Source organism: Lonchura striata, chromosome 6 (genome assembly GCF_050655825.1).
Source record: "Lonchura striata isolate lonStrDom1 chromosome 6, ASM5065582v1, whole genome shotgun sequence".
NCBI classification, from domain to species: domain Eukaryota; kingdom Metazoa; phylum Chordata; class Aves; order Passeriformes; family Estrildidae; genus Lonchura; species Lonchura striata.
In genome coordinates this window covers 22,628,048-22,641,422 of record NC_140708.1, presented here as the reverse complement: position 1 = coordinate 22,641,422, position 13,375 = coordinate 22,628,048, and the positions used below count along the sequence as shown (strand labels likewise).

The following is a 13,375-nucleotide window of genomic DNA, read 5'->3' as shown; positions in this document are numbered from 1 at the left end:
TTTAAGAGCAGAGTTCTAAAATTATTTTGTTAAATCAGTAAATTAACCAGTGAATTAATCTATGGGTACTTTTTAAATCTATTTCAGGTCAATTTAGTTTGCAGTTGTGAAATGCATGGATATGAGAGTTAACCCACTGTAGCCAGACACAAAGTTGCACTGCCTCAGCAAATTCATGTCTAAATTTGCAGATAACAATATAAGCATTTGTTTGCTGCTATGACTACCTTTAAACTTGGCAAAACTGGAACCATTTTTAAAAAGAGAAGAAGTAAGAGGAACCTAAATTCAAATCTTTGAGGTAAATCAACAGGGTTTTCTTTCCACCCAGTCATCTGTGGGCTGGGTTAGTCATCAGTGAGAGCCATGTTAGGCTGGGAAGACTTTTATGAGTGATTGCACTTGAAACAGAAGAAATTCAAGTTGAATATTAGGACTCGAATTTGCACAACTGAGATAAGATGCTTGCAATCTTATCAAGGGCTGCCACCCCAGTGCACAGGTACCTTAACTTCTTGAATAGAATGTTTTCTTCAGTATGTTAGCAGTAAACGTACCAAGATGAAATGTGTTTGCTTAGGTATGCTGGGCTGCAGATTTGCAGCTGTCACAAAACTGTTCCTCGGGCAGCTAAGCCTGAAGGTGGGGACGGAATGGATGGAAGCTGTTAGAAGGCAAGCTGTCCTTGCTTACAGAGCACTGTATGCCTATTAGACATGCAGGTGGAAAATGTTTTGCTGGTGATTGAACAGTGTCCTTCAGGGAGGTAGTTGAGCATTGCTAAACCTGTAAATCCACAGAGCTGTTAAAGTCTCTTCAGAGCAGAATCACTTGAAATTCAAAAGTTATCCTCTCGCTTCTCATTTAGGCTATAGTTGCATTGTTCACGACTTCAGTCAGGAAGCTGCTTCCAATGAAATCTCTTAGTTTCTGTTCCATCCAACCCCATTTCTTCCATGAACAGTGAACATTATTGGCTTTCCAAAAGTGTAAGGTTTCCATATGATAATGAAAAGGATATGTTTTCAGAGCTTTATCATCTCCAGGTTATTTATCCTGTAAATATATTAGATGAACATAATTAGGAAGGAATTATGTGAATATTTGGCACATATTATAATGTTTTCTTTTCTCCTTTCATTTGGATTCTAAATCCAAGGAGTTTTGTAATGAGCTGGGGGATGTGTGGATATATATTCATGTCCACACAGCAGCAAGCATGTGCTGTCACTGCCTACAGACAGCATCAGACAGCTCACCTTTGAATCAGAGGGTCAGATATGAATCACAGGTGGGATTTCATCAGTAGCTGCAATGCCCTTTGTAAGCTGGGACTAAAATATTTTAATTCCTCCCACACTGCTGTGCATTTCCAAAACACCACCAGCCCTATATCTTACTTAAAACTTTGAATAGTTGGAAAGATACAATTTTATTCTCTGAAAAACCTGATAATGGTTGATTCAGCATAGTTTCATATCCATCTTGTGATGGCACTTATTTTAAAGAGGCTGGATGAATACAGGACCTATGTAAGCAGAATATGTATAAAAGGATTAGTTTTTCATTTACAGGTGGTTGATAGAAATGTAACAAGATCTACTTTCTAAATGTTCAAGCTAGACAAATTTAGGCAAAAAGTAATGGTGATAGTTTTTAAGGACAGAGGGAAAACTTGGAATGCTTCAGCATCTCTAGCACTTGCAGTTTTGTATCAGAGTAGATGCTCTAGTTCAGATACAAGTTCTTGAGTGTGATGCAGATAAAATTTTCCTCGTCTGCATAACAAACATGTCAAGCTCTATGGTAACAATCATTCCTTTATGTCTCCATATGCTGTGTGATCACAGAGTTGGAACAGACTTGTTGGGTCACTGAGTTGAGTCTCTGCTATGAAGAGGAAATCATGCCATAGAATCCCTTTGATAATTTGATCCAGTCTTTGTTTAAAAACAGGTGTAAAAGACCTAAGCATATCACTGGTGGTTGCCTTGACTCTGTGATTGTACTGCCTCAAGGCTCAGACACAGAAAATCAGTTGTTTTGGTTTTTTCTCTGGTGAAGAAGAATGTGATATGTGAAGCAGAAGTCTATGTGTCTAACTTGAAAAGAAAAAAAAAAAAAAGCCAGACAGGAAAAATTGCAAAATAAGAATAGCTGGCATGACCCAAACTCTGTAACAGTTTCCTTACAGTGCATTTTTGAAAGATCCAGTTTAGTCCAGGTTAAGAAAGTTTGGCTGTAGTAAATTAAGCTACTTAGATAAAGTTTGGACACCCAAGACAACCTCTATATAAAAATACCCTCCCTCCTGGAGAGATGGTAGGATAATTTCCTGCTATTTGACTGACAGTTTCTGAGATGAATTTAATTCTTCTTTCCATTTTTTTACTTCCAGGCATTCTAGAGTGGCCATTTTGGACTAAGCTGGTAGTTGTGGCTATTGGTTTCACTGGAGGACTTCTGTTCATGTATGTACAATGCAAGGTGTATGTACAGCTGTGGAAGAGACTTAAAGCTTATAACCGAGTAATATATGTACAAAACTGTCCAGAAACTAGCAAAAAGAATATTTTTGAAAAACCTGCACTAATGGAGCCAAACTTCGAAAGTAAAGAAATGTTTGGTGTTCACCATTCAGACACAAACTCTTCACATTACACAGAGCCAGAAGACTGTGCTGCAGAAATCCTTCATGTCTGATTTCTGGGTGGAAGGAGTATTTCCATATGTCCTTGAAGATTTGAATATCATTGTTTACTGCAAACTGCTCTACCTTTTTAACATCAGCAAACAGCTGAGGGCTGGCGGATGAATTTTTTACATTTGTGGGTTGTTTTTTTTTTTAGTTTGTTTTTTTTTTTTTGGTTGGAATTTTTTAAAATCCCTTAGGCATATCTGTCAATGTCATCATGGTTGCATACCTCTCAACATTTTGTGTCTCCTACTGGCTGATCAAAGAGCCACAGGATGAGGCATTCACAGGGTAGAATGAGCCTTGGGTTTGGTATCAAGGAAGTCGCTAGCGAGCTGTCATCAGCTTCATGGAGTCTGTACCTTTAAAACACGACTCTTAAGTGATTCTGGAGGATGTGTAGTGTGGCGTTGGTTGGTTGGTCTGTTCTGTATGTGTGATGAAGGAGGTTGTCCCAGACAGTGAGAGAAATGTGAGAGTCTTATCTACCACTAACACTGCCACTAACATTGTGTCTCAAACAGCAGGTGTAAAATTTTGTTTTACATATTGCAATGAGACTTACAAAGCATATAGCACTTTTTAAAACCTTTATTTTGTGATATGTATGTCAAATGAGAATGAAACTTGAAAGAATGTGTCATTTTTGAAATATTTCTTCATTCTTTACCCCATCTATTCTTCTGAAACATAAACCTCTTGCCTTATGAAAAAAAAAAATTTAAATTTCAGCCTGTGATTCCCCACACATGCCCACATTATCTTACTAAATGTAACACTAAAAAATTCTGCCTCTTTGGGTTTCCTTTGAGGAGCAATTTTCTTCAAGGGATATTGCACTTGTGACTTGTGTATGAGGAATAGTGGATGTGTACAATGTTTGTTTCCAGTGATTTCAGTGCTCTGCTTTGGGGATTGGTTTTGATTTTTTTTCCCAACAGGTCAAACCATCAACATACCTGCACATATATACCTGATGTGGCTTTCATTCCAAACCATTGGCAAAGGGTTTGTTGCTATATTGATAAAAATGTGAGCTGTTACAGAAAAGAGGAAACTTGGTCAATACAGCTGAAACTGGTTTTCTTTTTTTAGTGCTATGTCTTGTTTGAATTACCCAAGAATTTGATGTTGTCAGAGGAAATGCTGACATGCAAGTCTGGGAAGTAAATATCACATTAAGTGGATACATTTAAAAATACCTGCTTGATGTGAATGCACTGTGTGGTCAGAGAATAGTATATATCTGTGCTTTTGAATTTGGGACTGGCTTTTTAATCAGTCAGCTTTCATGCAAAGAGTGGGACAGCTTTAAAATCTGTTAGCAAGACTTTAGACAGTTTCCCAAAGCCTGGGGTGTCTGCAGTTGATTTGTTTATCCAGTCTGTTTCACTGCACCACTGTCCAGCTTTAAGCCCTCATTTAACCAAAGTCTCAGTATGACTAGAGCAGAAACAAAGCCCCATGAAAAGTCAGCACATGAGGCCTCTGCATTTGAAAGCTGACTTGCCCTACCTGAGCCCTGTCTAAATCTCTGTCAAGTCAATGATCATAATATGGCTGGTTTTAGTAGGAGTTGCCTGGACTTCTCAGGTAAAAGTTTCTGTTTACTTGCTGAGATAGTGAACTAAATTCTTAGTTCTAGTTCAAGTTTCACTTAGTATTTTTGAAGTACGACTTTGGGTACATTCTTTTCATAGTAAAAACAGCTGCTTTAAGACTTCTTAAAATATAACAGTAAGAGATCAGGGATTTTTTTCCTTAAAATGTAATATTAATTTATTTCTAAATCAATATTTTAATAGAAGGCAGAGAAGGGACTCTGGTAAGAGAACACTCATCCCAGTGGTTTCTGGAAGCTGTTACAGGAAAAGCACATGTGCCTCTGTCACTTCATGCTTGAAGCTTACTGTCTGTGATCTTCATGAACAATGTGGTACCTTGTTCTTGAGATGTGTTAAAACATCCAGACCTCTGGGCAGTCCTGGTAAAGCTGCACTGGCATGGATTTGTGTACTGTACTAGCTGTCAGGATGTCCCATGCTTAAGTGATACAGGCAGACAAACCCTGCATACTCTGCTAGTATTGGGGCAGTCTTTGTGACCATACACATGCAGAGTTTGTTGCCTGTGCCTGCCATATTTAAAGTGCAATTACTCAAGACCTTTCCTGAACTTTGCTGTGGGTGATCTTCTTCTGAAAACCCAGATAATACACTGTCTCGTTTTGTTTTCTGTTTTGTTCTGTGAAAGATTCACTAGCTAAACTCAGGTGGGTTAAGTATGAGGTCTTGCACACCTTCATGATGTTCTTCTGAAAAGCCCAAGTGCACAAGGCCTGCCCATCTGTGAGAGGCTCACGTTACAGCTGCAAAGTGCACAGGATCAGCTGCTGAGCAATGCTGTGCACTGCTCATCCTGTCTGGGCTGCTGGGTGAAATGAAGATGGACAAGTCCTGCTGTGAAACCTGCTGGGAAACCTGGTTGTTCTCCAGCTCACCTGAGTGGCTCTGGTGTGTGAGCAATGTTCTGACATTGCCGAACTTGCTGCTTCTGCTTCAGTCACTGTTGTACATGGTTCTGGGTGAAGCATTGCAAAATCTCATTTGGTGTTTTGGGAGCTGCATGTGGAATGTGCCAGGTCTTGTTCAGTGTATTCAGGGTACTGAAGGTTTTTGCTGTGCCCCTGAGTATCTCAACTGGTAAAGAAAAATCATCTCCAGCAAAATCACTTGGGGAAGAATACTTGTGAATGAAAATGTTTTAGCCTATGTTGCTGCTAACAATTCCCTCTCCCAGCAGTTCTTTTCTGAATGAAAATTAAGGCCTATTATTTAAATTCTTTATACTGCTTAGGAATGCTCATACCAGGAAAGACTGCAGAAGAGATCCATCTGTCAGGGGGTTTCATTTATGCTGGTGACACTTCTCAAGCTGATTCTTGCTTGGTGTTAATGGTGAGCTTCTGGAGATGCAGTTCTCTGCTTTTGCATGGTGCCATCAAATGTTTGAGAAGGCTGAATGGTGCTTTTTTCTTCTTTCTCCTCAAGAAGATAATGCTGACTTTTTTTGAGCTTCCAGCTGTGAGGCACTGATGCCAGCTCAGGTGAGCTCTGTCCTTTCTGTTCAGATGTCAGTACAGGGAACATTCACCCCCTGTTAGATCAGGCTTTCCAGAACTTCCTTCTGGCAGCTTTTGAAATGACTGAATTAGAAGTCTGGTCCATGTACTTTGGCCAAAGTTAGCTTGGGTTACCCTGGGACTTTCCTGAGACCAGAATGTAAGTAGGAGGGAGCATAGGCTTAATGCCATCTTCTACTACAATCCCTTCCCTGGGTTGCCAGAGCTTTTGCTGATATATCCAATGCCCCATGTAATTGACCCCATTCTATTGATAGCACTCCTGTGCAAAAAGACACCATCTGGGCCAAGGAAATTCCCCTGCTGTGTCACATTGGATGAATCTGCCAGCTCATGAATGTCCATTATATTACAAATACAGGTGTGTGCTGCAGAAGGTTGATTCTGTGTAAGAGCTGATGAGATATTAAATTCCTGTGGATTCTCAGGACTTTTTTCAGCTGTAAGCCTGTATTTTGGGAGTGAGAATGGTGTTTAAAATGTGCTCTGAAGAGATGGCCAGACCCTGAGACAGCTCCCTCTGGTTGAGTGTCATTGAGATTGGCTTTGCTTCAGCAGGGAGGCATTCATTGAAGACTGAATGAGCCTCCGAGGGCTTAGAGAAGTACTGGGCCTCTGTGCTGTGCCTGGGAGTTGCTGGGAAGCAGTCATAACTCTGTTTAAGCCAGCCCTCTGTACTGACCAGAGCACGAGGCCCACTTGGTGCTGTAAGGAAGGGGCTGCTTGGCCTGCCACTCATGGGAAACCTTGGAAGTGATGCATGGATGTCGCCATGCACAGGAGCTTCTGCCCTGTGTGTGGCAGAGTATGTATCTATTGCAAAGTGGAAACCAGGTCCAAATTTCTCCTAAAGCTGACATGTGTTAAGATACAGATTTCTGCTGTGGTCTGCTCTGGAGACTGGCCAGCAATGAAAGGGGGGAGGTCAGTGACTCTGGATTGGGTCCCTCTCAGATATGGGTCAAAAAGGGTAAATACAAAAGCTAGGATATTGCTGGCTGGATTTCCTTAGTGTTGTATTAGATACGCAAAGAAAATTTCTAAGTGGGACCTTTTATTTTGTGATTATTTTTTAGTTTTGAGATATTGCGGTGTCTGTATATTCCAATGAAGTACTGAAAGCACTTGTCTTTGTATAGAAGATAACTGTTTAAAAATTGCAGCTAATCTTGTATTTAGGTAAAACATTTGTAGATAGGTAATTGTATAATGTTGAAGAACTTTACACTGGCATGTGTTGTATAACGTTTATACAAGACACTTCATACTTCTGCAGAATTTTTTAGTTATTAAATTTCTAGTAACTTAATGTATAGTTTTGTATCCTTTCATGTATGTTCGTTTTCTCAGTATTACCACTTGCAGAATTATTTTTAGTTTCTTAAACTGTAATTGGTTATTTGTGTGTGATACACAGGGTTATTGACTGCAGCAATAAAGTGTTTCTATAAAAAAAACCAGAAAAACCCAAACCCCTTATAGTATCCATTTTGTTTGAAAAAGCATGGAGAGAAAAATTGAGTAAGATGATGGTCCATACACAGAACTTGATGGCTCTTCAGTGTAGGAGACCAGTGCACAGTAGCATCCCAAGACAATTTGATGATAAAATTATTTGTAATGAAAAAGGCATTGTAACCATCAGACTAATTGGACAACTCCTTCAATGCAGGTGCTTTGGCTTCGAATACAGGAATCATGGGGAGAAGTTTTTGGTTTCTGCCACGCAAGAGGTGGGAAGAGAAGATTCCCATGGGCATTAAAATCTGACCTTTTGGAATCAACACTTCATGGGGCATCAAATGCTTCATATCTGAAGTCAGCATTTTCACATGCATCTGTGTAGAGGTGCAGAGCAGAAGATGCTCATTGCTATGATTTTCATCTAGGAAAAATAGTAATTTTGTGTACAGAAAACACATTTACTAGAAACCATTTGTAGCACCAGTAGGTCAAGTAAACTGCACTGCTGTGAGAGAGCTTGTTAGAAAGGCATACACACCATAGGGCAAAGACCTGGAGAGTTGTATCTGTAACAGACACAAGGGGGCTCAAGGAAAAGCTTTTCATTTCTGTTTAAGTAGTAATTAGTTTTTAATTTTCTTTTAGGTAAGGAGAGGGAGGAATCTTAAATCTGCAACCCTCAGTTGTCTTCCATGCAAAACAAAAGTCTCTGTCCTACATTCCCTTTGTAAAGACAATTTGTAAAGAAAGGGAATGTAATAAATTAAAAAGGGGCTGTAGTAAATTAAGCTACTTACATAAAGTTTGGGGATCCAACAAAACCTCTATACAAAAATACCCTCCTGGAGAGGTGGTGGTAGGATAATTTCCAGAGCCTGCTGCTTGACTGGCAGTGTCTGAGATGAAAAGCTGATAAATGGTTTAAGGAACAGAGCCCACAAAGCCATCTGGCTGCCAGTTAAAAAGTGTTCCTTGTCTTGGGCTCAGGCATCTCAAGTTAATTATAAATTAACTTACTTCCTCTTGTAAACCGTATTTTCATCTGAAAGAGTATTACTGTCACTGTGTGAAGTGTGTCCATCTCTGAGGCAGAGAACAGCACTGGCTGAGCAGCATATGGCACAGCTGTGACTACAGGAACAGGATTTTTCATCTGGTCCCCAGGAACTGGAGCTGGCTGGTGAGTAGTTACTGGCTGGCAGGACCAGCATGACTTGTCTCTTGGAGCAGGGCAGGAGGTAGTTGGGAAGCAGAAGGGAAGCATTTTGCAAGGTCCACGCGTGCCCTGTGGAGGCTACAAAGGTGTCAGAAGATGCAACTCCAGCTGCCAATTCTGAAAATCAAATCCTCTCTCAAAAACCTGGCTCCTGCCTGCACTGCTGCTCAGCCCCCTGCACTGCTGCAGGAACTGGACATCTTGCAGCCACCCTGTGCAGCAGTCTCCTGTCAGCCACCCTTCCATTCCAGATTTCCCTATCCCCAGTGTGTTATCCACCTCATGCTATGCTTGTCCTTTTCCTGTCTACTTGTGCAACCCAATTTCCTTCCTCTTGCCCCCTTCCTCACTTGCCTCTGGGCCAGGCTGGCTTGAGGGTTGTGCTAGGATGTACCAAATTGCAGACAATGTGTGGTTAGTAGGAATGACCATAGAAGTACCCAAAAGCAACACTGCAAACAAAGGTCTGTGTTCCCTTGTGATCCCAGTTCCTCCTGTAAATCCTCTAGGCTCCAGTCTCTGATGTGTAGAATGCTCTCTGACATTTTGGCACTGTATTGTGTACCACAATACAGCAGAAGAGGACTGCCTTGGGTGGATGTATAACATAAAATCAGGCAAGAATATCTCAATATAGACCAAGAACAGAACAGAGGATAATGAAGTTCATCTTGGCTAGATTGGAGAAAGGAGGCAGGGGAGGTTAAAAAAAAAAACAAAACAAAACAAAAAAAAAACACAAAAAAACAAACAAACAAACAAACAAACAAACAAAAAAACAGAAATCAAAAGAGCCCTGGACAAACAAAATAGGAAGCAAATCCAGTGCATTATACAGGGTAGAGTAATTAGAAATGTAATATTACTCAGGCAGGGTCGAGTGATGGTAGACTAGGAATGCTCTTTCAAGTGCATTCTAAGGAAAGGCAAGAATGTGTCAGAGGAACAGAGATCTGAAAATAGAGAGTAACTTTGAGAGTATTAGGGAGATAAATGAAGTTGTCTCAAAGACTAACATCAGAGGAGGGTTTGAAATAACTGAATAAAACACAGAAGGCTGTACAGAGTTGGGGGGTAGCAGGGGTAAGATCACCACTCAGGGTGTGCTCATTAAATCCTGAACCTCCAGGGAATCAGGCTTGCAATTTGTAGCACTTTTAGACTTTGCTAAATTTTGACTTTCAGGCTGCCAGTCAAATTTGGTGGCAGCACTGTGCTGTGTTAGGTTGTTCTCATACTGTCTCAAAGGCCACCTGCAAACAAGGCAGGCCAAGCAGGCTCAGGAGAGTTCATCACTCTTAGAGCTGTAGGGTCTGGTGCTGGGCCAGCAGGTTCCTTTGTCATGGGAAGCAGTTATCCTTGTGGTTGGGAGAGGACAGGAAATGTCTTGGGCTGGTGACTAGATCCCAGCTGCGAGAGCACAACTGTCCAGGATAGTATGTCATCGATCATCTCTGCTTTACTCCTGAGCACCCCAAAATAACTCATCAAGTACTATTGTTCCCTTCCTACAGATAAACCAAGGTCTCTCTAGAGCCTGGCTTGCCACTTATTTTGCTCTCATGTTTACCTTCTTGCTTTGAAAGTGCTGTATTAAAGGAGAAGTGATTCTGATAATGGGATTATCTAAACCAGTATTTCCTTATGCCAGCAAGTTGATGGTTTATTTTATCCCAAGTCTGCTTTCAGGACTATGTTAAATTCACGGTCATATATAAGGAGTTGGTGTACACCAGAGGAATCAGATGTAAATTAAATCAAACCATTCCACTGAGCAGCCTTCTTGCAGCCCTGGACCAAATCAAGCTGTGGTAGAAGTTAGAGGTATTATTTCAAGGATTAATTTGAATTTACCTGATGTTGCACAGGCCTCTGTCAAGATTCTACCTTTGCTTCCTGGGCTTAGGAATTTTGCAGCAGTTTTCAGTCTTTCACTGCTGTTCTAATTTTGTAGTTGTCAGATGTGTGCAGCACAAAATGATACCTAAAGAGTAGCCACTAATGCAGCTGTATTCCTTGTGTTTGCCCTGCCTGTGGCTTAACGTGTCCCATGCCTTTGCTCTCCCCTCCACTTTTAGCACTGTTACCTGCACAGCCTCAAGCAATGGTTTGGGGAGGGAAAACCTGAAAGCACATTGCTTTCTGTCTGCCTCCCTCTTCTCCTTAAGTGTAGCTGCACAGCTACATCTGCAGAGGAAGGAGAGGATCTACACATTTAGGGGGAAGTGATGAGGTCAGGCAGTTCCAGATCCCATGGTCCTCAGGGTTGAGGGATGTGTCCTAACGTCGTGTTAACTGGGATGAAGGATCCAAGGAATACCAGTCCATAAAGAGGGTAGGAAGTTCATGGGGGTAGAGAGACTGTCAGCCTCTTGCAACCTGGATAGTCCCTTGCAGAAAAGGTATAAAGATACTGTATTAAGTGTTGATATAGTAGTCCTGTTGGGGGTTGTGAGAGTCAAATGGTGCCAGAATTGCTGCTGTCTGGATGGCAGAGCAAGGACACTGTGCTGAGCCTTGCAACTCTAGAGTTCCTTTCTGGGCACAGAGGTGGGACAGAGGCAGTTCTACAAACAAGGAGGGTTTTCTCTCCCCATTCTGGGGGAGTAATATGCAATTAGAATCCATATGGTCTCAGCTATTAAGCTTGTGCCCTTTAGATTGTTTATGTAGCTTGAAAATTTCTGTAGGCTCTGCTGCTCCTCTCTGTCATTTGTTAATTGCTGCATTGTATCATTCCTCCCTACTCCCAGTCCTTATTAACATATTTCAGGAGGGCCATCTGCCTACCCCAACTGCCTGTGACCTCAGGAGGGCTGTAAGATACACGGCATCTTCCAGAACAACCTTTATTTTCACTGGCACTGCGTGAAGGTAAAGAGGGACAGCAGCTGACTTCTGCTGTGAGTTTCCATGTAGTAAATCTGAGGGATGTTTAGGGGAAGGGGAGCTGTGAGTGAGGAGCAGCAAAATCTCTGGCAGAGTAGACATGCGCTTGCAGGCAGCTGTCCTGCCCCACACTAACATTCAGCCAGACCAGGAATAGCAGCTGCTCGTGTTTTAAGGGCATGGCTTCCCTGCTGCCTTGTGGCTGCACAGATCCTGCTGCCTTAGTGAAACCCTCCCCAGGAGAGGAGCGAGGTGTTTGTGCACAGGTGGTGCAGGGAACAATTCCTACTTCCCCAGGGAAAGGGTTGAGGGAGTGTAAGCCTGAGCTGGTGGTGGCAGTATAGTGTGGGTCTCCTTATAAGTGGGGTAATATACTCTCAGGATAAAATGGTTGGGTTTGGTTTTTGTGTATCCTGCATTTTGTCTGACAGGATTTTGACAAAGTGTTTGAAATTGTGCCAAAAGTAAAAATTATCAATAACCTTTTGAATGGGGACCTTATGTTAAAAGTGAGAAGTGCTAAAAGAGCAGACCTAAAAAGAGACAGTTGTGAAGAGGCTGGTGAGGCACAACAAATGCTTTCCTGTACAGGACTGAGCTTATCTAGTATTTTTTAATGAGTTTGTAAGAGGAGTTGTAACACTATAGGGAGAGTCCCCATCAATCTTTGTTCAGAAGAGCCTCAAACCATGTGAAGACAGAACTCATTACTCAGTTCAAATGCTGCATCACAGCTGAAATGCAAAGAAACATGGAAACCCACTGATCAAGATTTGATCTTGCCACTTTGTTCCATATTTGCAGTGAAAATGAAGGTGTCTAGAGAGAGGCCTTAGGTATGACAAATCTGTTTCTGAAGCACTTGATATATTAGAAGGGTTTCTGATGTCTTTCAATGAAGGCCGTGAACCTAAATTTAGTAACTTTAGGACTAGCAGGTCTTGTGCAAAAATGAAACGGAACTGTGAGTTCTTAGAAATCTTATGTAAAGGGAAGGGGAAAGCAAGGAAGATCTTACTGGGTTTATGGTGTGCTTCTATGTGGCAATATTGTCCATGGAAGTGATCAGAGTGCAGTAGCGAGGATCCCTTGCTGCTTAAATCTCAGGAGGATGAGTCAGATCTCTGGGCTGGGATTCTGCAACTGCCTCGGGTGGGTCATGCAGCAGTTGGCCATTTTGCACTTCTGTGTTATTTAAACAGTAGCAGCAGACTAGAAATTGATGCTGAGTACTTTTGAATCTTTTCTATGTCTATATATAAAAGCATATACTGAATGTGGGAGAGCTTTGAAATCTAAGTCACAATATAGAAAATTCTTGAGTTACTACTTGACCTGAAGGGACATAGGGGACCTTCCCTGACTCTTCTGGGTGAGCATAGCCCAGTATGTCTCTGCAAAAGAAAAACAGGATCCTTTCAAGGGCAGCACAGGCTGTCCCTGTTGTCCCCATTGATGTGTAATGACAACATGTAAGTACCTTAAAACATAAGACAGGCTACAGCCTATCTTGGGAAGCTGAGGCAGAGAATCCATAAGCATATCTTATGATGTTGCTCAGCACACCAACAGGCACAAGGCACTTTGCAACTGGACTTGCCAGAACAGAAACAGGCAGAGCCAGCAACAACTTCCAACTTTACTTGGCTTTAATTGCTCACTTCCTCTGTATTTGAAGGTTGCTGCCTCACCTGCAGGCAGAGTGCCTCATACTGAAAGTGCTACCAAAGTATGATTTGATTCATTACTATCATAATTAATTAATCCTAATTAATCCAGTACAGAACCTCTGCTCTAACTGTACCACAAGTAAAGCACTCCTGAGGTGGTTTTAATTATCTTGTTACGTATATCTATCACTAAAGATTCACAATAGCCAGCTAGGTCAAGTGCCTGACCACAAAGAAATGAGGAGCTAGGTTTGATCACAGAGCAATGATGAAAGGACATTGAGATGTGCAAAAGCACA

General features: G+C 41.6%; 1 protein-coding gene across 5 annotated transcripts in view; it reads left to right on the top strand.

The window, feature by feature from the left end:
• The window catches only part of MARCHF8 (membrane associated ring-CH-type finger 8), an 85,504-nt gene extending 82,166 nt beyond the window's left edge, over positions 1-3,338 (top strand). For all 5 annotated transcript variants that reach the window (XM_085582484.1, XM_077784611.2, XM_085582482.1 and 2 more), the window contains one exon: positions 2,399-3,338. In XM_085582484.1, coding sequence (XP_085438610.1) covers positions 2,399-2,703 — 305 coding nt within the window. In that variant the 3' untranslated portion in view covers positions 2,704-3,338. The remainder of the gene's footprint in view (positions 1-2,398) is intronic.
• The last annotated feature ends 10,037 nt before the right edge of the window (positions 3,339-13,375 follow it).